At 51.0% G+C, this 23,967-nt stretch overlaps 1 protein-coding gene across 2 annotated transcripts in view; it reads right to left on the bottom strand.

Annotated features, from left to right (window-relative positions):
• Positions 1 to 4,170: 4,170 nt before the first annotated feature.
• Positions 4,171 to 23,967, bottom strand: part of PRPF6 (pre-mRNA processing factor 6) — a 62,435-nt gene continuing 42,638 nt past the window's right edge. For both annotated transcript variants that reach the window (XM_008576873.1, XM_008576872.1), the window contains 10 exons: positions 17,797 to 17,919; positions 14,575 to 14,696; positions 12,883 to 13,021; positions 11,154 to 11,273; positions 10,383 to 10,559; positions 9,529 to 9,662; positions 8,893 to 8,984; positions 7,592 to 7,706; positions 5,360 to 5,486; positions 4,171 to 4,405 (listed from right to left, as the gene is read on the bottom strand). In XM_008576873.1, coding sequence (XP_008575095.1) covers positions 4,253 to 4,405; positions 5,360 to 5,486; positions 7,592 to 7,706; positions 8,893 to 8,984; positions 9,529 to 9,662; positions 10,383 to 10,559; positions 11,154 to 11,273; positions 12,883 to 13,021; positions 14,575 to 14,696; positions 17,797 to 17,919 — 1,302 coding nt within the window. In that variant the 3' untranslated portion in view covers positions 4,171 to 4,252. The remainder of the gene's footprint in view (positions 4,406 to 5,359; positions 5,487 to 7,591; positions 7,707 to 8,892; positions 8,985 to 9,528; positions 9,663 to 10,382; positions 10,560 to 11,153; positions 11,274 to 12,882; positions 13,022 to 14,574; positions 14,697 to 17,796; positions 17,920 to 23,967) is intronic.

The following is a 23,967-nucleotide window of genomic DNA, read 5'->3' as shown; positions in this document are numbered from 1 at the left end:
TGGGGGGGGGCGCCTGCACTATACCTTCTGGGCGCTGCAGGAGGCCCCGAGCCGTCCCCGCCGTCCGGGGGCCCCGGCTTCAGTCAGGTTTTTCTGAATGAAATGGAGGTGTCTGGAGCCTGGCCCAGCCCCTTCGGTCCGCGGCCCGACCCGCCTTACGGCGGCCTGCAGGTCCTCAAAGATGATGGCGCGGTAGTAGCGCAGCACGTCGGGGACGCTGCAGGCGCGGGGCCGGGGATGGCCTGGCGCGGTCCCCAGCAGCGCCAGCAGGAGCGCCCAGAGCACGGGCTTGGGGGGCACCTGGAGGGGACACCAGATTAGGGTTGGACGCCCAGACCCACAGAGGGAGCAGCCCATCAGGCATCTGTGTCAGCCGCCACAGAAGAGGCATCCCTTCCCCCATCCCTGGAATCACTGAGATGGTATAAAACAGAGATGTCACCATTGAATAAAGGCTCTAGGCAGGGGCCTGGCAGGACAAATCCCTGCCCGTTTTACAGAAGAGACAACAGGCCCACAAACCAGACCGCTCAACATGTGAGGGGTGAGTGATGGGGAGGCCATTTCACTGAGCCCTGAAGGACCCAGGAGACAGAGAGGACAGGTGCAGAGGCAGGAGGGCCAGCCACTATGGTCTGCGTGGGAGTGAGGCTGGCAGGGAGGGAGTTCCAGAAAGATTGCGAGGGCAGAGCCTACCTGGCTGTGCACAGCTGGAGCAGGGCCGGCTCTCAGGACCTGCAGGAGTCACCCCCAGTACAGCCTCGCCCCTGGCCATGTCCTGACCACCCTAACTGCCCCTTCCAGAGCTGGGTTCTCCTCACACTGATTCCACCACCACCACCAAATGCTCCCCTCTGGGTGCCCACAGCACAGAGGTCCCACATCTGTGGCTCTGCCCTCCCCACAGGAGCCTGGGGCAGAACCACTCTGCTAGGCATGCCCATCCCCCATCCAGCGGCTCTGCTATAGCCAGCTCACAGAGCCATGCGAACTGGGGCCCCCCTGCACACCCATCAAAGGGGAGAGGGGCAAAGGCTCAGAGCTCCAAGCACCCCCCCACCCCCCCCAGCTACTGGGAGAGGAAGGTGGGAAAACCCCCAGAGGTGACAGGGGAGAGAGGGTCATGGAGGAGGGGGCCATCACATCTTGCCCCAACCGTTGGCCAACAGCTTTCCCCAACCGCCAGGGAGGGGACGGGCTCTCACAGGGAAGAAGCTCAAACAGACAGCAAGGGAACAGCTGATTGCCCCAGGTTCCAGCCACTCATAAGGGTCAGCTCCCAAACTGGCCCCCAGGCTGGAGTCTGACAGCCTACTTGGGCTGGAAAATTAATCATGTGAACCAAGCGAGACGACAGGACTCAGCTTCCCAGCAGCACCCCAACCTTCTCCTGGAGCAGGGTGTCGGGGAGGGGAGGTGGGGGCTCCTGCCAGGGCACCCACCAGCAGTGGCTGGAAGAGCAGATGCAGCTTGCCGTGACCCCTTCTTGAACCCCCCAAGACAGCATGGCCAACTCTGGTGGGTTCAGAATTGCCGCATCAGCCCTCTGCCTACTGTGGGCCAGACATCACAGTGAGAACAAGAGAATGACTCCTGAGCTGGCCCACTGGAGCTGGTGGAGGGAAGCTCAGTACCCGCTCTGCCCTCAGGTGGGCAGACCGGCTGCCCAGGGAACCCCACAAGGCCTATCTGCAGCCTTGCCCGAAGCCCAAAGGTCAGCCTCGGCCCAGCGTGGGAGCACAGGGTGGCCTGGGACCAGGAGACTCCCTCCCCCAGCTGCCGGGAAGACCGGGGCAGAAGCACCCACAGCCAGGCCATGGTGACGGGAACCAACCAGGGACTTCCCCGATGGGGCACAGAAGGACAAGCAGTGTCTCCCGGGCTGTGCACACTCCCAGCCCCTCAGCCCAAGACCCCTCCCCAGAGGCCCGAAGCTGCTCACCATGGGCCTCTCAGGGTGTCTCCCGCCCTCACACCCGCCAGCGGGCCACGCACATGGTCCTGGGGTCCTTGGGTAGTGAATGCGGCAGGCCCTCGCGCAGCCACACCAGGTCCAACTCCAGCCAACAGGGCTTCCCTGGACAGACTGCGGACTGCAGTGAGGAAGGCTAGCGGCAGGCGGATGGGGCTTTTGAAGTTGGCTCCTCCAAACAAGGAGGGAGGGAGCAGGAGGAGAGAGGAGGGAGGCCACGCAATCCCAGCTCTGCCCCCTCCTTCTCCCCACCCCCATCCAATCGCTTCAATTAACCTGACCTGGAGCCCAGCAGCTGCCTGTCCCTGCAGATCCAGGGCCGCTCACAAGGGTGGGGTGCCCAGTGGGCAGAGGGCAGTGTAAGGCTGAGACGGTGGCGGAGGGACACCAGGAGAAGCTGATGAGCACCCGCTAACCCCCCTCCCCAGAGCTGCCAGCCTGTGCACCCTGACATCCAGGGGATCCTGCCCTAGCAGGACCTCCTGGGTTACCACCACTGGGCCTGCCTCACCCCTCCTGGGCTGTGGGGGGTCTACAATGGGGTAGGTCATGGTGCCAGGTATGAGCACCAACCCAGAAGACACTTCAGAAAAGGAGCAGCCTCTGGAACAAAACTCACCTTTAATTTGGGCTGAGAAGATTCTAGTGGAAGAAAAGCTACAGTACACCTTCCCCAGGGAAAAGTCAGTGATTCACAGTAGTTTGATCACCTGAAAGCATCAGAGAAAACCCCCACACAAGACGAGAAAGACATTTATCCATGGATAATGCAGATACCCTGGAACTTTCCCTACAGGAAGCCTTATCTGAATGTACCTGACACGTTCTTTTCTGTTCAACCTCTCGATGCTCCTCAATGCCACCTGCAGTCGACTGCACTCGGCTCTGAAGTTAGAGAAAGTGCCAAGAAGCCAGACCCCGACTCAGGGCACAGAAGCCACCAGCACCTGTGGTCAAAGCCAAGTCACTGCCCTTTCTGGGCTGGCTGTCAAACTCCAAAAAGCCGCAGGACTCACTTCTCAGAGTAAACTCAAAGGTTAACTCATGCCTCTTCCAAGAGAGATCAAAGGAAACTCCTGTTTCCATGAAAACATCCATGAAGTTCCTGCAGCCACTCTCAGAATGGAGAGGAGAGGAAAGATTCCCAGACTCACAGACTATGCATGAGCCAGACCCACCCCAGGTTATCTGCCCAGCACCACCCGTCAGGTCCTGACCCCCACTGGGCAGTTGGCCCCATGTCCCGGGCTGCTCCTCAAGGTTCCCTCCCAGAACCCCCACCCCAGGTGCAAACAAGTGAGGTGAGTGCTCCCTAACCTCAGCTGTTCCTGCCCATAGAGGGCAGGGCAGGCCACTGCCGTGAGCAGGAGGGCTGAGCCGCGGGCCAGGGACTGACCACCAGCCACAAGCCTCCAGCACCACGAGACACACAGGCCCCCTGGACTCTTCTCTTACAAGGACTGTGGGGCAACAGCTGTTCTCAGAAAGCGGTCTCAGCCAATCTGAAAGACTGTCCACCCACAGCCTCTGGACCAGCCATGAGCTTCATGCCCCCTTTCAAGAGAACTGGCTGGTTCCTAACTGAACGCACATGTGCATGGATCCAACGCCTGAGGAAGTCCTTTATCCTCACACAGCAGAAAGAAGCTAGTCTCCCAGGTAATACAATTTCCAATCCAGAAATGAAGACAGTTACAAGTGCTTTAGGATAAAATTGCTGATTATAAATTAGCGAAAATAAGTTCACCTGTAAAAGTGAGAAAACCTCTTACTGGTGACATTTTTATTCAACACACGCCAAACACAGCATGGAACACCCCCCAGGCAGAGTCAGGCTCTGCTATTTGCACTCAGACTCTGGGGAGGACCATGGTGCTCCTGCAAGCACCTTCACTCTGCTCACAGATTGGTCCCTGTGCAGCTTCTGACCTCCCGTGCCTGCAGACCTATGACACGGGACCCACACTTTCTCCAGCTATTCCCATACATTCCCCTTAGAATACCTGCACTCCCACCACCTTCTCCACAAAATCTTGGTGAGTCCTGGTGGCTCAACAGTGCCTTGGGACACAGGCCATCTGCTGCAGGCCTGCACCCAAGCAAGGGTGGTCACAACACCTCAGCACAGAGTGGAGGCCAAAGTGGGGTATCACGAGCCCAGGAAGGGCCCCAACAAAACCGGCAGGTCACCAACCTCGACACGCTGCATAAAAAACCTTTAATGAAGGACAACATACAGCCCAGAGGCCCTTCCACACCCACCCCACAGAGACTGGGCCATCAGAAGGTGTTCCTGATGCGGGCGGCCACCAGCACCAGGATCTCCCCAATCTTCCTCTGCCAGTTGGTGATGTCCTTGGACACGGTGCACCACAGCTCCCCATGCCGAGGCTCCGCGTTCTCACAGCGCTTCCTCACTTCCTCCTGCTGCTCCTGGGGGCAGGGACCACAAGCAGTGAACCTTGACGGCCTCTCACCTGCCTCCCCATACAGACTCGGCCCCAGCAGCACCCAACCCCAGCTGGCAGGCCCTGGGAGGACCCTGGCACCTTCCCAACACCAGAAGGCAAAGCTGTCTTGCAAGTGTGTTCCTCAAGACTGCCCCTCCTCCTGGGGAGCACGGATCTCATTAGTGGGACCCCTGGCCTTGGCATACAGGTGCCAAGTGAATCAGGCTCCCAAAGTCTTTGTCTCAAACAGATGCCCAACGTCCACCTTCTCTGAACAAGGAATTTATCAGATTCAACATGGTCTGGCTCCTACTTCTTGGGGAATACCCCAGGATAGCCTGGCCTCTCCCCAGGCCCTGTGAGCAGAGCTCTGATAATGCCTGGCCGGGGGGGCTGGGGGTGACTGCTGCCCAGGCTCCCCTGAAAGCCACAACCCCACTCCATTGCCATTTCTAAGGTGACCCCACAACTCATTAAATATGCTAGCAGGCCACTTAAAATGCACCAAGCATCTAAATTTCAGGACGTGGGCCAGCCCATGGCTCACTTGGGAGAGTGTGCTGCTGATGGCACCGAGGCCACGGGTTTGGATCCCTGTATAGGGATGTCCAGTTGGTTCACTTGGAAGAGCGTGGTGCTGACAACATCAAGTCAAGGGTTAAGATCCCCTTACCAGTCATCTTTTAAAAATAAATATATAAATAAATTTCAGGATGTGGGGCTTTAAGGCTGTAGCCAGAACACAGCTGTGCAGGCAGACACATCAAAAACTCTGTGCTCCTCCCCAACACCTAACCATCCTCCTAACCCAGTGCAGAGTCCTGCTGGTCTTGGCCACCTCCTGGAGCCCCCCCAGGGGGTGAGGGAACTCCCCCACAGAAGGTGCAGGAAACAGATAAAAAGGCACCAAGCAGCTAGTCGGCCAGTGGGGCCTCACCTCAGTGCCGTGCTGCAGCTCAAACTTGTAGAAGAACGCCCAGGCATCCCCAAGGTCTGAGTCGATCTTCACCGTGCGGTGGAACCACTCCCTGGCCTTGGTGATCTTCCGCTCACTCCAAAACAGCCTATTCCAGAACAATCCAGAGTAAGTGTCTGTATGCTGGTACCTGCAAGGCTGTGGGCATGACCAGAGTGCCGGGAGGACATTCACACACACAGCAAGGTCTTCAAACTCCTTAAAATTATTATCCTCTGGGTCAAATACAAGGAGATGAAACTAAACCAGACAAAAAATAAAACTAAGGCTTTGATTAGGGCAAGGCAGGTGACCTTTTAGCCTGCTCATCACTGAGACATCTGTTAGAATCTTCTGCCCATCCAACCTCCCGAGCAAACACTAACAAGACAGTTTCTGGTCAGCACTGGGGGCCTGGGGCCTGCAGCCCACGGCCCTCGGACCACAGCACACACGCCCATCATGCCTGCTAGACTACTGAGACACTGCAAGCACTGGAAGCCATGAGCGTGGACTACCAAAAACCAAATCAGGCTCTCTGTGGGTACCCTCCCCACCCACTGGTGAAGGCAGGACGGCGGGGTGGGAGGATGGTGCAGTGGATACTTTCGATAGGCCTGGGACTCTGGGCTGCTTCCAGCCTCTGCCCAGTTCCACCTCCCACTGTGGTCAGACAAATGCACAAGTAACCTATCCATTCCAGGCGGCTGTTTGGGCTGGTCTCAGTTACCAAACAGAATAATTTCATGCTCTGATAACCTGATTGTTTTTTAAGCCTTGTGGTATTCTTAATTGCTTGGTGTTAGATAAACTGTGATAAAGAACACAAACCCAGATAGCAGACACAGGGAGCCCCAGCCTGGAACAGCAAGAAGTGATGTATTTACTTTAGCAGAGCCTGTTACAAGATTTTATAGCTGCCCTATTGCAGTGTCACACATAAGTTCCTGTGGGAGGTGGCAGCACAGGGACAGGATGGTGGGAGCCCTAGGCAGGCACAAAGCAAGCCCAGAAGTGTGTGGCAAGCCTCTCTTGTCTGCCAAGGCCCAAGCACTGGAGATGTGGCTCCAGGCAGGACTGTGAAGGCGCCAAGCCCGAGGGTGGCTGCACCAGACCACTAGGCACCAAGTGCCACGGCCACCCAGAGCTGGTGGAGAAGGGGTGACACAGGGCCAATAACGGGCACAGGGAAGGCCACCTCCATGCATTGCCATGGATGGGGCGGGGGACAGGAGGCCGCCCCCAACAGGAGGGAGCCCAAGTGGGAGACCAAGGTTCTTCCTGACAAACCCCTTCACCCCCACACAGTCACCTCCAGCCCCCTACCTACACTCAGGCCATTGTCCTTTTTCTAGAAGGGACCAGAGACCCATGGGCTCAGGGCCCTGCATGCACTGGCCACAACTATACTCAGTCACAGGACCATGCCCACACTGAGCACAGGGAGCCTGCACCCTCTGCTGCATGGCCCTATGCTGCTGCCCTTCACGGTTCCAGAGTTGTCTTCCCAGGTAGCCTGGTGCTGCAGCACTGATCATAACATAAGGCCTCTCTCTGGCCTCTTCCTCCCCTTTAACCATGCAACAGCCTGTAGTGTGTCCATCTCCGCACCCCCAGGCTCTGGGCTGTTCCCAGGTTCACAAAGCTAAAAGAGTCTGATTTCCTGCCCTAACACAATGAACACAAATTTCTTGGCTAAAGCCCCTCGTGTCACAGGGGCTTTGCTTATTACTTAAATTCTGTGTGGACTAACATCTTCAAATCTGTTTCTGTCTTGTAACCCAGGCTGTGTGCAGGTCAACTCTAAAGAGTGGCAGAGACAAAGAGAGCAGCACCCCCAGGAGCACCTGGAAGAGAGGAAGAGCCAAACCACAACTGCAGGGTGCCCTCAGGAGAGGCAGTGACCTCTTCACAGCCAGGGAGCCTGGGGAGTGGGGGAGGGGGGAGGCATCCCTCCCCAGGGGGTCTGGGACAGAAACCCACTGATGTGGGCAGCACACATCTGGTGGCCTCTGCCTGGAGATAAGCCTGTCTCAGAAGATCAAAGGAAAAGCAACTTGTCACAACGAAAGCTGGTCCTCCAGGTACCAAGAACCAGAGGAACCCCACCCTGTTCCCAGGCACCTTTACAACTGCCAGGGAGAGGCAGACACCAACAAGAGGCCCCATCAGGACCCCCGTTAAGGTCAGCAACTCCAGGAGGGCCCCACTCACTTGGCCACGGCCAGGAGCACATGGGGGTCGTGCTCACACTTCTTCAGGGCGTCCACACTCTTGGTCTTCCTCTGTGGCCTTGCCTCAAGGAAGACGGCTTCAGACCACAGGACGCCTGAAATTCAGAGCAAAGATCTGCATCTCAGCCTCTCAGCTCTGGTTTGAGAAATGTAACCACCCTACACAGGCTGCCCTGAGAGGGGCCTGCAAAGATTCTAACCGAGGACGTCCTTGGACTATGGCTTAGGCCTCCCCGTGAGTCACGAAGGCCATGAGCCCCCTCCCACCCAGCTGCCCACCTGGAACGCCAGCAGCCCTGACAGCACAGACTGCACAACTTCTGGGGCTCCTGGGCTGGAAATATCAACAACCTTTACAATTTCAATCCTATGACTCAGTAATTTCACATCTAAGAATTTACCATAACAAATTCACATAGAAAGATGGTAATCTCAAAGAAATATCAGATTAGAAATTGGAGATAACCTAAATATCCAACAATTGGCCAACGGGTGGTGTATTTCTGACATATCCACACAAATAATTCTACGAAGCCACTGAAGTATTTATGTTCTCAAATGGTTAATGAGAATGGAAAATTCTCACAAAATTTTTCAGCTTTAAAAAAAGGTACAAATCTAAATGCACAGTATGATTTTAATTGGATTATAGGTGATTTCTATTTCCTTTTTTAAAAATTTTCTTCTGGGGCCAAGCCCGTGGCGCACTCGGGAGAGTGCGGCGCTGGGAGCGCAGCAGCGCTCCGATACTTTTGATCTGACTATCACATCCTGGAATTATAGGTGATTTCTATTTCCTTTTTTAAAAATTTTCTTCTGGGGCCAAGCCCGTGGCGCACTCGGGAGAGTGCGGCGCTGGGAGCGCAGCAGCGCTCCCGCCGCGGGTTCAGATCCTACATAGGGATGACCGGTGCGCTCACAGCGCTCACTGGCTGAGCACAGTGAGGCCAGTCTCAAAAAGGACCAAAAAAAAAAAAAAATTTTTTTTCTGTCTCATTTTGTATGCATGTTTTTTATTTCTTTTTTATTATTATTATTCTGAAGTTTATTTATAGACTTGGGATAAAATAACAAAAGTTAAATTTTTAAAGAAAAAAAAGAATGTTAGCACTTCAGAACATGAAATCAAACTCTCCCGTGTTGAGGCTGAGAATTTAGTCCAAATGTCTCAATGACCGAGCATCGCTGAAACTTTTGACTGAAATGATTCACACAAACAAAACATTTTAATACCATCTCCACTCCCTCAGGAACGCCACCCTGCCGTCTGGGAAGCCCTACCGGAGCTGGGGCATTCCTGCAGTGCCTTGGCCATGAGTGTGCTGGCAATGTTCTTCAGCCCTGCACGGTGCTCCAGCCGCACGGACTCCAACCTGAGGGGACAGGGGCAGGGACGTCCAACACCCACCTACGACAGCATGGTGACAAACCAGCTGCATTCTGGTTGCCTCTGGGCTCCTAACTCAGTACCAGCACCAGCTGGAATCCATTCTCTGTACAGCAGAGCTCGTTCATCAGAGAAGACATGAGGCATCACGCCCTGATGTTATCCAGATGCAAGTGTACGCAGCCAGAACAAGCACAGATGAGACCAGAGATCGGGCGCCCCAGCACAAGGAGCATCAGGAGCCTGTGCTCACACTGCAGCCCTGCGCCCTGAGCCAGGCATCTTCAACCCCTTGCTCCCCCACACCTCCATCAGGGCACAAGTTAAAGAGCCCCATTCCAGTGTCTAGGCCAAAGTCTCCCAAGGCAGAGACTGTGATTCCTCAGGGCTAGCACCCGCTGCCCCACCTTCCACAAGTCTGGGCTGGAAGCTGCATGAAGGACCCACACATGAGTAGCCAAGTGAGGACGGCCCACCTGCAGAGCAAACTGGGCCAACAATCAGGCTGCCCAGATCCCCCCAAGACTCACCACAGCCCAGGGTTCTTTGGATTCTTCAGACGAGACTTCTCCAGGATGGCCCGTGCTCGGGTCAGCTGCCCAATCTTCTCCTCCAGCCGGGACAGCAAAAGCCACAGAGGTGTGGAATGGGGACATTTCTTCAACTGCGGCCAACAAATCAAATAAGAGAGGGGTTCAGGTGGTACCTAGGAAGGACTGTGACACAGCCGTGGCCGGCTTCTAACCTATGGAGAGCACCACAGAGCTGCCTGTGTCCCATGCCACTTCATGTTCTGTGAGTGGGGACTTATAAGTATAGCTGTGCTGTGTCCACGTGCATACGGGGCAGGGGGTCATGTTATGTATACATGCATACAGTCTGTGTGGGGGTTATATGTGCAGTTGTGCTGTGTACATATGCGCAGTGTATGGGGATTATACATGTGGTTGTGCTGTGTACATGTGCACAGAGCGTGTGGGGTTACATGTAAGGCTGTGCTGTGTACATGTGCATGTGCATAGTGTGTGGGGGCGTTTTATGTGTGGTTGTGCTGTGTACATGTGCATTGTGTTGGGTGGGGGTTATATGTGTGGCTATGCTGTGTACACAAGTACAGTGTGTGTGGGATTACATATGCACTTGTGCTGTGGACACGTGCATATGGGGTGTGTACACACCAGCCTTTATTTCAGGTGTGCCGTACCCCAGAATTCCCAAGCACAGCATGAACAGCTCTGTAGGACAAGCACAGGACTAGGCTGGAGACCCACGAGTCACTGACCACCAGCCCTCCACATCTCCTCGGCGGTAGTGGAGGGATGACCCGCCAGGGGCTCCTCCTGTGAGAGCTGCGCCACTATAGCCCAGGGTCAGACAGGCTCACCCCCTGGCTGTAGGCCTCCCGTGCCTTCTCCGTCAGCTCCTCCTGCTCCTCAATCTGTCCCTTCATCATCCACAGCTTGGGGAAGTCCTCATAATGCTTCAGGGCCTCCTCACACAGCTCCTGGGCGGCCGCGATGTTCCCCAGCACCCACTCCAGCTTCACAGACTTCATGAACACCTGCGAGGCAGACAGGCCATCAGGCAGAGGCAGGCTCCCGCCACAGCTCATCCTCAGCACTGCCTGCCCTGCTGCAGGTCATGTACTTCTACAAGCCGTCTCATGGCTCTTTCATTTACATAGAAGGCGGGGATGAATACGAGGGGTCTTCAGAGAGTCATGTTATCTTTTTTTTTTTTTTCCTTTTTGTCTTCTTTCGTGACCGGCAACGGATCGCAACCCTCAGTGTCGCGCCCGCACCGGACCGGGACCGGCCACGGGACCGCAACCCTCGGCGTCGCTCCCACCCCTCGCTCAGCCAGTGAGCGGCCGGTCTGCATGTGGGATCCGAACCCTCGGCGGGAGCGCCACCGCGCTTCCCAAGCGGCGCACTACAGCAGTGCGCCACCGGGCCGGCCCTCTCTTTTAATTCTACTTTTCCACAACCTTCTCGGAAGCCCTCACAGAGGAGTGTGTTTTAAAGTCAAGTAACATGAGACAGTATTGTGGCCTTAGTTTGCCTTCTCACATCTCATGCCTTCCTGATGCCGTGTGAGCCAGGCACTGGGTCGCATGTGTGCACAAGCACCCAGGATGGCTGCCCACCCTGCTCACCCGGGCGGTGGGTGCACTGCTCCGCGCCTTGGCCAGCAGCCGCCGGGCCCGCTCATACTCATTGTTCTCTGACTCCAGCTTCACGGCTGCCAGCCAGATCTCCTCGCTGTTGGGGTTGGCCTGGAATGTAAACGCAATATCGTCAGGAGGCTCAGAGCAAAAGTGACCAGGCTAGATCACACTTAATCAAAAGCAGGCAGCCCGGAAGCTGAGCTGGGCTTCCTCTGCTGCAGGAATGGACTAGTCGAAGTCCTTCCTTCCCAGGTTAGGAGATGATAGTGCAGACCCCAACACAGGAATCCAGACTTCCTTGAAAACACACATGTCCATTTTCACTCTGCAGAGACAAAGCCTCCACACACTCAAGCAGCAACACCAGTGGCAGCAGAGCCATCATCTCCAGGACCCACCACACCACGCAGAACCTCTCCAAGCCCACAGGGTCACTCATATCCTACATGTGTGTGCCTGCCACACCCACCCTCGCTGTGTCCCCTGAGCTCGGTGAGCAGGAAGCAGCTGTCCTAGTGTATCCATGTGGGCAGGAGAGGGAGCCCAGGGTGCTAACGTCCTATACCACGTTCTGGGGGTATAGAGAGGGCTCCCAGAGGAGGGAATGGACTGCACACATCCAGGCTCTAGTGGACACACAGACGGTGCCCCTGGCCTCCTCAGAGCTGGTACCCAGACAGAACCTAATCTGCACAGCTACCCGCTGGCCACGTGTAAGATGATCACAGCGACAGCCAGGGAAGGCTGCCTCCCTGAAGAAGGGGTCTTAGCATGCAGCCACAGGTCACGGGTGGAGGCAAGATGCTGCACCGAGGCAGCCTGCTCTGAGTTCTCTCAAACAGGCAGCAAGAGCAGAAGGCTAAACTCTGGCCCCTCCCCTCTCACAGCATCTTCTCAAAGACGGATAAACTTGATTACATTAGCCTGGGTTATAATAACAGACTGACATTTACATAGTGTTCTATGGCTTATTAAAAAGTATGCTGCAAGGGCTGGCCTGTGGCTCACTTGGGAGAGTGCGGTGCTGATAACACCAAGGCCATGGGTTCAGATCCCTATATAGGGATCTGAACCCATCGCCTTGGTGTTATCAGCACCGCACTCTCCCAGGTGAGCCACAGGCCAGCGCTTGCAGCATACTTTTTTTTTTTTTTAAAGATGACTGGTAAGGGGATCTTAGCCCTTGACTTGTCCCTATATAGGGATGGCCGGTTAGCTCACTTGGGAGAGCATGGTGCTGACAACACCAAGTCAAGGGCTAAGATCCCCTTACCAGTCATCTTTAAAAAAAAAAAAAAGTATGCTGCAAAACTATTGGACAAACATGCATATTGTCACAAAGTATCAGGACATTATACACAACAATAAAAATAAGGTGCTTAAAAAGAGCTATACACCTTATGACACAGGTAAGACTGGGCAGGTGAGGTGCTATGTGAACATGGCTCCATCACGGAAGGAGCCCTCCTGGCCCAGGTGCAATCCTGTGTTGTGTCCTGGAATGTCCAGCCTGCAGTCACACCAAGTGGTGGGGACTACGAGGGAAGTGTCTACCAGATGGACTATCTGTCTTGCTCCCAGGCTCTGCAGCCCTGAGGGTCCCATACATCCCAACCATAGTACATTCCAAGGCATGCGCACATGGGAAGTTCTCAGGCATCAGCTGAGGGCGGGGTCCATGTGCACAGGCGCCTCAGCATAGGCACCCCTCACCCACCTGGAAGGCCAAAGCCAAGATGCTCCTTGCTGCAGGTACATCTCCCGCCAGCCACTTGGACTTGGCGCCCATGAGCCACAGTACCTCCGCCTTGGGGCAGTGGGCTACGGCCCTCTGCAGGAGTGCTTCCAGGGACTCCCTGTAAGACAGAGGGCCCTGTTCACCAGAGCCAGGGCCATAAAACAGAGCACACAGGGTGCTCACAGCCATGGTGTGGGTACCAGAAAAACAGTTACTGCTCCAAAGTTCGACACTATAAATGATTTACCAGATTTTACAATGGGGAGAGTATGGGGAAATCTTCTTTCTCCATAAAGGTTCTAAAATCAACTACTGAAGAGGGTTCTACAAAGCAACGCATTGTTTAAATAGCAGAGCCTGACAGAGGAACTTCACAAGAGACCCGTTTATAGCCGTGTGTCCTGGAGGCAGTGATAACTTCAGGGTCTGGAAACAGGGACCTTTTCATCTCAAACCACAGAGCACACCCTGGATCCACTGATAAAGATTATGATCCGAGTCTATTATGGCATCCAAAAAAATGGCCTTATTGGAAGAAAGTGATTTTAGGTCACTATTGAGCAAGAAGACTGCCAGCCTTGGGTATCAGGTGTGAAGCTCCTGGACACTCGAGTGTCCCACTGCTTCCTGCTCACACCATCCTGCCTCAGTGTACTCAACAGCAAGACCAGTGAGCGCACAGTTCCTCTGCATAGTATGAATCTAGCAGAGTAACACCACGCTCAGAGTCCCAGACCTGAGTGTTCCTGCCTCCCTCGTCATTCTGTGTGTCAGCACCAGGGAGCAGGCGGGACGGCAGGAGCGAAATGGACTCGAGTCCAGGGGTCAAGGACAGTGGTGCACACATAGGTTGTGCAGCTGCAGGTCTCAACCCTCTGCACTTAAGACTGTCCCAGGTGACCTTCTACAAGATGAACCATCACAGTCATTTCAGAGGTGGGGAGGGGGCCAGAGCTTTAGTAGCACACAAGGAAAGATCCTCTGAAAAGACTGAGATTACACAATGACAGAAAAGAAAAAAAAAAAAAAAACAAGGGTGCAACATTCCCAGCTGCACCCCAGTGAAACCAGCAAGGCTCATCCCCACCCAGCACAGGCGGCAGCAACCAAGGACCCAGGAGGGGATGGATGGAGGGTATATGGGGACGTGAGCACACTGCCCTTGGAGAGCTGCCCATTTAAAACAGAAATTGCAGTGCCTAACTTAATCAGCATTTACAGCCAATAAGGCAGATTCAAAAGGTTTTTTCAATTAAGGAAGACAAAGAAAATTGTTGAGGACCTCCTCTGAGCACAAAACCCAGCCAAAATCCAAAGCCAGCACAGCTTAAATGAAGAACATGCCTGCCTGGGCCCAGATGCACCTCCGCCCGCTGCTGCAACCAGTGGTCAGGCACTGCCTGTGCCAGCTCCGGCCCCGGGCCTGAGCCACAGGCACTTGGCCAGGACAGGCCCCTGCCTTGGTTTCTCAACTCTAAAACAGGGATACTCCTATTGCAGAAGGGGCTTTAAAGACTGACCCAGCTGCAAAGTCCCAGGTGCCACGAACACTTCTGCCCTCGTCACTAGCTGCCCCACCACTGCAGAGGGCCAGACTCCAGACAGAGGCACCAGGGGTCTGCAGAAGGTGGGGTTTAACGAGTACACAGGGCAGGGGGTCCTAACACGTACCTGGTGCCGTGGTTCTTCTCAAAGTACGCAGCTCTCAGCCACACGCTCTTCTTGCTGGGGAACACTTGCAGGGCATAGGCGTAGATGGCGCGTGCACACTCCAGGGCATTGTGGGCCACACACTAGAGCAGGAAGACAGATGTGAGAATAGTGGCCCAGCGCTGACCACAGAGCGAGTGGAGCAATGCCCGCAGTGACAGCATCTGCTAGAAAGCATACAATAGCACTGACCTAATGAGAACTACAACTCAGGACAGGACACCTGAGGAGCTGGGGAGCCAACGCTGAAACAGCACACAGGGCTGCCTGCGGGCCCCTCGGCCTACAGGCACGAGTTGTAACTGTGCATCACACACTGGTTTCTCCTTTAAGAATTGGTGTAGGGCTGGCCAGTTAGCTCAGCCGGTTGCAGCACAGTGTTATAACACCAAAGTCAAGAGTTCAGATTGCTGGACTGGCCAGCCACCAAAAAAATAAATAAATAAAATAAAACAGTTATAACATCTCACACACACACACACACAACTCAGTGTACTAAAAATTAGTAGTATATATTTTCCATTATAGAACTTATACTCTTTGGAAACCTGTAAAAGACAAGTGAATATACAGGGAAAGAAAAAAACCATCCTTTCAAACAGAACTGCAATAAACACTGCTCCATTTTCTTCAGATTCTCTTCCTGTACTCAAGAGTGATTTTATTCATTGGTTAGCATCAAACAACAAAACAAGGAAGCCAGTCACCATTTGCAGGGACAAAACACCCAGGTGTTAGTTTAACTGATCTCTTGCGGCAATCATGAGACACAGAGACATGCTGGCACAGGCTCAGACACCTGTTCTCACCCAGCGCACACAGCACTGCGGGCACCGCCCCTGAGAGACATCACTGGCTCCACACCCCACAGAGACTGAAGTATTCTAGCAGAAAGAAGGGGTATGCATCTGAAGGTAAGTGAAAGGCCACTAGGAACTGGGACAGGAACAACATCTTGCAACTGCGAATGTGCAAATGCGGACATGCCTCGCGTCTGTCCAAGTCCCCACACAGGAAGGGCACCTGGGCCACCCCAGGCCACTGCCCAGATGGACGGATGCCTTCTTTGAGAGGAACATCAGCAAACCTCCTGGTGCTCGGGACCCCCAGTGTGGAAATAGGTGTGGAGGAGGAAAAGGAGCAGGGTGGAGCCAAGACCTCCTCACTCAGACCCAATGACTAAGCCATGCAGCCTCCATCTGACTCAACCACATGGGAACCAGGACAGGCTCTGCCTCAGGTGCTAGGTCAAGGGAGGGCACCAGCAAGGGTCAGACTCCGGACAGAGCAAACTGGCCTGTGACCCTCTCTGTAACTTCTGACCAAAGTCCTTCCAGACCCTCCATCCTCTCATCTGGCCTTCACAACCACCCAAGAATGGCTTTACAACCCCCTAGGATCAAATGACTTGACCCAGGGTCTCGGTGGTGAGGCCGGGCCAGTCCCCAGGTGGGAGCACTAGGAGAACACTCCACACTTCTTGCTCCAGCATCACAAAGCACTTTGAAAAACAGCTGTGCTTACTCCTGTGTATGTGAAAGAGACAAAAAAAAAAAGAAAAAAGAAAGAAAAACTAAAACAGCTCTCGGGCTTCTGCCCCACAATCTGTTATCTGCAGGGTGATGCCCCCAAGGGTGTCCAAGGTTTTCAAAAGCAATAAGGAAAATAGAAGAGAAGGAAAGCATTTAATTCTGCACTTAGAATAACAAGGTGCAGGGATTCTTCTGCATCCTGAGGAATTTTCTTTCAGTACAGAGACTATCTGGATGTTTGTTAAACTATTCTTTATACTTTTTTATGTCTTAAATATTACATAATGAAAATCTTAATAAACCAGCACCATTGTGACCTGTGTCCTAAATCACATATGAACGAAGTGTGTACTGGCCTATTGTCTTCAAAAAATTCAGAGTCAACGAAAAACAAAACAGATCAAAGCTCTCCTCCAGACCAACCTGAGGAGGTGACACTGTGCAGCTGCTAAACAGGACATAGTGGTTCTTTTCCTTTGCTAAAAGGACACGGAGACAACTGGTAAGATTTGAATAATGTCTGAAAATTATATAGTAGTACCATACCACCATTAGCTTCCTGATTTTGATAACTGTGCTATGGCTGTATAAGAGATTATCCTCTTTGTTTTTATTTATTTTTTTTGGCAGCTCACCAGTACAGGATCTGAACCTGTGACCTTGGTGTTACAAGGCCACACTCTAACCAACTGAACTAACCAGCCAGTTCTAAAAGAATGTCCTCTTTAAAGAAACACACACCAAAGTGTTCACAGGTAAAGGGGCATCTCATCTGCAGCTTACTCCCAAATGGGTTCAGGAAAAAATGAGGGGCAGGCATGCGAAGAGAGCGCAGTAGCAGTAAAATGGGTAATATGGGCAATCTGGGTGAATTGCACAGCGTAAGAATTCCTGTGCACCTGAAATTATTTTTTATTTCAAGGGCCAGCCTGTGGCTCATTTAGGAAAATGTGGTGCTGATAACACCAAGGCCATGGGTTCAGATCCCTATATAGGGATGGCTGGTTAGCTCACTTGGGAGAGCATGACAACACCAAGTCAAGGGTTAAGATCCCCTTACCAGTCATCTTTAAAAAAAAAAGAGAGAGGACCACATCTGTATTAAATACCTTAAACATGTTCATCAATTTTGGCACATAATCTTTTTCCTGGAAACCTATTCTAAGGAAATAATCCCAAAAGACAAAAGCTTTATATGCAAAATGTATTCTGAAATGCAATTTATAGTAGAAACCAGGGAATAAGAGAAAACCCAGATGTCCTAGACATCAACAGCTAAGAAAGCTGCAGTCCAACCACACCTAGCTCCAGGCTGACCACTCCCCATGTAAGCTTGGACTCAAAACATCAGCTTTTCACTTAAACTGAGGTTAACAGAAAACTCTGTATTCCTGATGACTGCAACTACATTTAAAATAAGTGTATTAATAAGTTTGTAAGGGCTGGCCAGTTAGCTCAGTTGGTTAGAGCATGGTGCAATAACACCAAGGGCGAGGGTTCAGATCCCATTACCAGCCAGCCACCACACACACACACACACACACACACACACACACACACACACTTTCAAAACAGCCTACTAGTCTAAGATGCCTGCTGCTCCCCACAAAGATTCCATGTCAGGGACAAATGTCCACATAGCCAGACTCACACTGTCAGCGTCTTCCATCCAGGTGTGCTTCCGATCCTCCTCCTCGATCCCAATACCAATCACAGCACGCATGACCGCCTGGCAGGTGGCCACGCTCCCCGCCCTGTCACACTCCTCAGCATCCTGAAAGAGGGACAACAAAAATTCAGTTGTTTGAATGTTGAGAGCTGCAGACCTACAGGCACCTGACAGGGAGCACGCTATTCCTGGATAGTGCTGCAGCAGAGCAGGCTTGGGCACCCCACACAGCTCTCCCAGCTGTGCCTGTCCTGTCTACCACTGCGCCCATCCATCCCTGCCACCCAGCACACAAGTGCTCAACAATACCAGTTACTGAATGAGTCCCATCCGTTGACCCAACAAACCTCAAATAAACACCTGCTGGGTATAAGGATACATTAGGCCACTCAGTGGTTTCACGAGGTTCCCATGCTAAAGAAATAGCCATAAAAGACAAGTTTGCAAACACTTTTATGTGTTGGGCTAGAATTCAGGACTTAAAATCAACCAAAGAAGGAAACACTCTGGCCCAGAAAGACAGACCTGTGGTCAAGGGAGCCTGGTGCACAGGATGTGGGACAGAAACACAGTTGACCAATCACAAGGGCATTCCATCAGGTAGGCTGAACAGCAGGAAAGTATTCCTGACTTTAGGAACATACTTCTAACACTAGGAAAGCAAATTTCAGGATGTGCAGAGAGAAGCTACAGGAAGTTCTATAGCATGAGATGTTGAAATGTGTCACTGAAGGTATGAGGGAGTAAAAGAAGTCTCTCACACATCAACAAGCAAAGAAACCAGTGATGGGCCGGCCCGGTGGCGCACTGCTACAGTGCGCCGCTTGGGAGCGTGGCGGCGCTCCCCTCGGATCCCACATACAGACCGGTTCCCGCTCACTGGCTGAGCGAGGTGCGGGAGCACCACGGAGGGTTGCGATCCCGTGCCGGTCCCGGTCCGGTGCGGGCGCGACACTGAGGGTTGCGATCCGTTGCCGGACACGAAAAAAAACAAAAAAAAAAAAAGAAAAGAAAAGAAACCAGTGATCCAGCAGAAAAACACTGCAAAGAACATAAACACACAGTCCACAGAAAAAAAAATACAAACAACTTTTAAACATCTGAAGAAAAGTTAAAAGCCATTCTTATCTTTAAGATGTAATTAAACATCTAAACGTGTGCTAACTTGCTCATTGGTAAACATGGGAATGGACTTCACACTGCCAAAGAGCAGCACACAAGCCCTGGCCTCTATGGAAGGCAATCTCACTCCACCGAAGTGAAACATGTACATATTTGACCCAGAAATTCCACTTTAAGGAATTCATCTTACAAATATGCTCCCATGTGTGCAAAACGATATATGTGCTAGGACACTCACAGCACTGCTTGCAAATGGGAAAGAGTGGGAGCCAGCCCCACCATGATGACATGGATGAGCCCATCACAGCAAACAGGTGCAGGTGTGAACACACACACAGAGAAGGTCAGGGCATGGAGCAGGCCTCATAAAAGGAACAAGCAGAGCACAGGGCCCTGCAAGCATGAGAAAAGCTTCCCAGGCAGGGAGCAGAAGCAAGAACAAAGGCCTGGACGGCACAGCGAAGCTGGTTGTAAGGAGGACATGTGGGTTCAGATCCCAGACTGGCCAGCTGCCAAAAAAAAAAATAGAAAAACATGTGGGGACACATCAGGGAGTGACAACTCCGAGCCCTGACCCTTGGGGCCCGCAAACAGGAAGGCAGGGATTTAGGCTGCAGAACAAGTGACTGGATGAGACTATCTCAACCGCCACATGCAGTGTCAGCAGGAAACACATCAGGAGACACTGCCTCTGCAGGGCAGGGTGGTGGTCAGCTCACGACAGAACAGTCACCCAGGCTCTACATAAAGCTGCACTGTGCGTGGACAGATATGTGTGAAAGAAAGGAGCCAATGATGCTCCTGAGGCACAAAGGAGGTACCACCTGCAGACCAGTTGGTTTTGTGGGCATTTAGACATGGGGTGCTACAGTGCTGCCACATGCTATGGGGATGCAGGGAGGCAGGTGTGCACAGTTGAGCCTGCGGGGGCCGCCCAGGGCACAGTACACATTTGGAGGTTCCTGGCACGTAGACACCACTCCAAGCAGTGGGGCAAACACAGAAAAGTCTAGAAATGGGGCTAAGGGACAAGCTATCAGCATTTATCTAGAATTTGAGAAGAAAAGGAAAACCAGCAAAGGAGAGGGAGAGGAGACCAGCGAGATGAAAGGAAAGCAGAGTGCAAGGGTTTACATGCCAGAGACCTTGAGTCCGGTGGCAGCAGCCAAGGCTTCTGAGAACAGTTTTCCACAGTGTGGCAGGTTCCAGGAGTGATGGGAGGTGAGGGAGTGCAAAGGCAAGGACCAGGCATCACAGTAAGAAAACACGCAGGCAGAGACAGCATGGCACACAGCAGGTGATCAACAAATGGTAATCCGTGGGCTGGCCGGTTAGCTACCTCGGTAGAGCTGGTGCTGATAACACCAAGGTCAAGGGTTCAGATCCCCTTACCAGCCAGCTGCCCAAAAAAAAAAAAAAGGTGACTTCCTTAGGAAGCAAAACACCTGAAAGGCATCATGCTCTTTGCGGGATGCTGTGAGAAGCTTATACAACAACCTCAGAAGGACTGAATGTAATACTGATGTGTATCCAGATTCCTCTATAACATTCTGGCATATGCTAGTAGGAGCAGGAGATGAACTCTGAGGAAAGATTAAAATGAACACAGTGCTAGCTCATGCTGTGTTTTTCTGCACTCTGGTGCTTCTCAGTGAAGGGTCCGGCTCTCAGCGCCAGAGCCTGCAGGAGGATGCAGCACTCTTCTCAACAAGATGGGTACTACAGACTGCAGAACAGACGAGACTGCCTACTGGCCAAGCAAGAGCACACAGAAGGGGACGTAAGAATGGGGGTCAACTCGGAGGGGCACTTTCAGGGTATACCAGGCCCTCCCTCTGCTCTGTATACCTCAGCCACCAGGGTTCATATGAGGATCCACAGGACACTCAGAGTGAGTGGCAAAGTGAGCCCTCTGAAGTGCAAAATCAGTCTCCAAAAGCTCTCAGAGGCTAGAGAAAACACTGCCAGCCAAGGCCCTCCCTCCTGGAACAGCCAGAAAACCTGGACAGAACAGATAAAATGGTGGTTGTCAAGACACTGCACATCCAGTAACAAAATGCAGCATGACTGAGACACAGGAGATGGCTGAGGTGAGTCCCATGGTGCCCCAGCTCACTGCCTGGGGAGTATCCAGGCCCTAGTGAGGGGTGAGCCCAGGAGGAGACCAGGGGACTCCCTGAGCAGAGATGGTGGGGAGCTCAAGGAGACCAAGGAGGACAGAGCATGCAGGACCAAGAAGAAGAGCAGAGAGCAAAGCACGGAGGCAGAACCCCAAAGATGTGCACTGCAGAGGGTCCCACAAGTCTTCACTGAGCCTGATCAGTGCGTGAGTGTTCAGAAAGAACTGTCTGAGAGGACCAGTGGAAGCAGCCCTCGGAGCACACATGGGACCCAGAACAGTGCCTGCTCTCACCAGCCAGACTGGACAACACCAAGAGTCACGAGGCACTGGGTAGAATCAGCCTTAGACTGAATATTGCTTGGGTCTTGTCTCAAAAAGCATAAAATCAAGATGTAAAGGATCCAAGTATCTCCAGGTGACTTACCTGCATTTCAACACAAAGCTCTAGAATATTTACAAGAATGCAAAACTATCTGGCACCCAACAAGATAACATTTACAATGTCTGGCAACAAACCAAAAATACCAGGCATTCAAAGAAATAAGAAAATACAACCTATAACAAGAAAAGGAAAATCTATCAAAATCAACCCAAAAGTGACACCCATGTTAGAATTAGTAGATATAGACATTAAAACAATTATTATAAGTGTACTCCATGTGTTCAAATAGTTAAGGAGAGAAATGGAAGAAATTTCTGGAAATGAAAACTAAAAAATCTGAGATGAAAAGTATACTGGATGAGATAAAGGTTAGGTCAGACACTGCAGAAGAAAAGATTAGTGAACTTGAAGACAAAATAATAGAAACTATCCAAAATGAAACTAAGAGAAAAAAGAAAAGTTTTTAAACATGAACAGAGCACAATTAAGCTGTATGAGCTAACATCATACTCAATAGGAAAGATTAACCTTTTCTGCTAAGATCAGGAATAAGACAAAGATGTTAGTTCTCACCACTTGTATTCAGTGTCAAACTGGAGTTTCTAACTAGGGCAATTAGACAAGAAATAAAAGGCATCAGACTGGGAAAGAAGAGGTGCAACTATATTTCTAGATGACATGATTTTGTACATAGAAAATCCTAAGGAATCCACTAAAAAACAATTAGAACTAATAAACAAGTTCAGCGAGGTCACAGGACTAGAGCAATACACAAAAATCAACTATATCTATATGCTAATAATTAACAACCTGAAAATAAAATTAAGAAAACAATTCCACTTACAATACATCAAAAATAACAAAAATACTGAGAAACAAATCTAACAAAGTAAATTCAAGACTTGTACACTAAAACACTGCTGAAAAAAACTAAAGATCTAAAGAAATAGAAAGACATCCCATGTTCATGGGTCAGAAGACTTAATATTGTTAAGATGACAATATTCCCCAAATGGATCAACAAATTCAATGCAATTTCTATCAAAATTCCAGCTGGATCTTTTGCAGCTAACTATACTAATTTTCCCAAAATTCACACAAAAACACACAAAAAAACAGGTATACCCAAAACAATCTTGAAAAGAACAAAGTAGGACTCCCACTTCCCATTTCAAAACTTACTGCAGCTACAGTAATCAGAATAGTGTGGTGCTGGCATAAAGACAGACATATAGACAAATGGAATAGAATTGAGGGTCGAGATGTAAACCCCTATATTTATGATCACTGATTCTCAAAACAAGGGCGCCAAGACCATTCAGTGAGGGAAAAGAAGAGAGGTGCTGCCACAACTGGATACATACACACAAAGGAACGAGAGTGAACTCCTGCCTCACACCACATGTGAGAATTACTAAAAGTGAATTGCAGACGTGAAGGTAAGAGCCAAAACAATAAAACACTTAGAAAACATAGGAGCAAATCTTAATGACTTAAATCTTAAAGCATGATCAGCAAAAAAAAATAATAAACTGGACACATAATTTTGATATACAAAATTAAAAACATTTGTGGTACACACAATACAATCAAGAAAGTGAAAAGACAGCCCACAGAATGTGAGCAAGTAGTTGCAAATAATATATTTAATAAGTGACTTATATCCAGTATATTTATAAAGAACTCTTACAACTCAATACAGCACAATAATAAAACAATAGACAATAACAGTACATAGACAATAATTAAGAGACAACCCAATTTAAAAGTAGCCAAAGGATTTCAATACATCATGCTACAACATGGATAAACCTTGAAAACTTGTTATGTAAAAGCTGCTCAGAAAAGACCATGTGTTGTATGATTCCACATATATAATGTCCAGAAAAAGAAAAGTATAAAGAAAGTAGAAAAGCAAGTTTATAAAAGAAGAAGAAAAAAAAAAAAAAGGCTGTTTAGGGCTAGGGGAGTGATGGCTAATGGGTAGAGGATTCCTTTTGGGGTGATGAGGAAGTTCCAAGACGGTGGTGGTAGTGACGGCAGCAGGACTCTGGACACACTAAAAGCCACTGCACTGTGCACTTTAAATGGGTGAGTTTTATGAAATGTTAATTAGAGATTAACTGTCAAAAATGAAACAGAATTATTTAAGAAATGAGCAGCGCATGAGCAAACTGTGGGATAGCTTCAAGTGGCCTAATGAACATGTGGCCCTCGCTGAAACTGGGGTGGGGATAGTGGGGGGGTGATACTTGAAGAAACAGTGGCCAAAAATTTTACTGATTTGATGAAATCTATAAACCCACAAATCCAAGAAGCTCAAGGAACACCAAACAAGACACATGAAGAAAACTACACCAAGAAGAAGTTTTTCGGCAAAATAAAAAACACAACGGAGAGTTTAACCAGCAGGCTTGTCGAAGTTGGAGAGAACCTCTGAACTTGAAGATGGGCTGTTTGAAATAACACAAGCAGACAAAAAAAAAAAAAAGAATCAAAGGCAGTGAAGAAAATCTGAGAGAGATAC

The sequence above is a fragment of the Galeopterus variegatus genome, unplaced genomic scaffold (genome assembly GCF_000696425.1).
Source record: "Galeopterus variegatus unplaced genomic scaffold, G_variegatus-3.0.2 Scaffold1417, whole genome shotgun sequence".
Taxonomy (NCBI): domain Eukaryota; kingdom Metazoa; phylum Chordata; class Mammalia; order Dermoptera; family Cynocephalidae; genus Galeopterus; species Galeopterus variegatus.
This window is presented reverse-complemented; position numbering and strand designations above follow the sequence as displayed.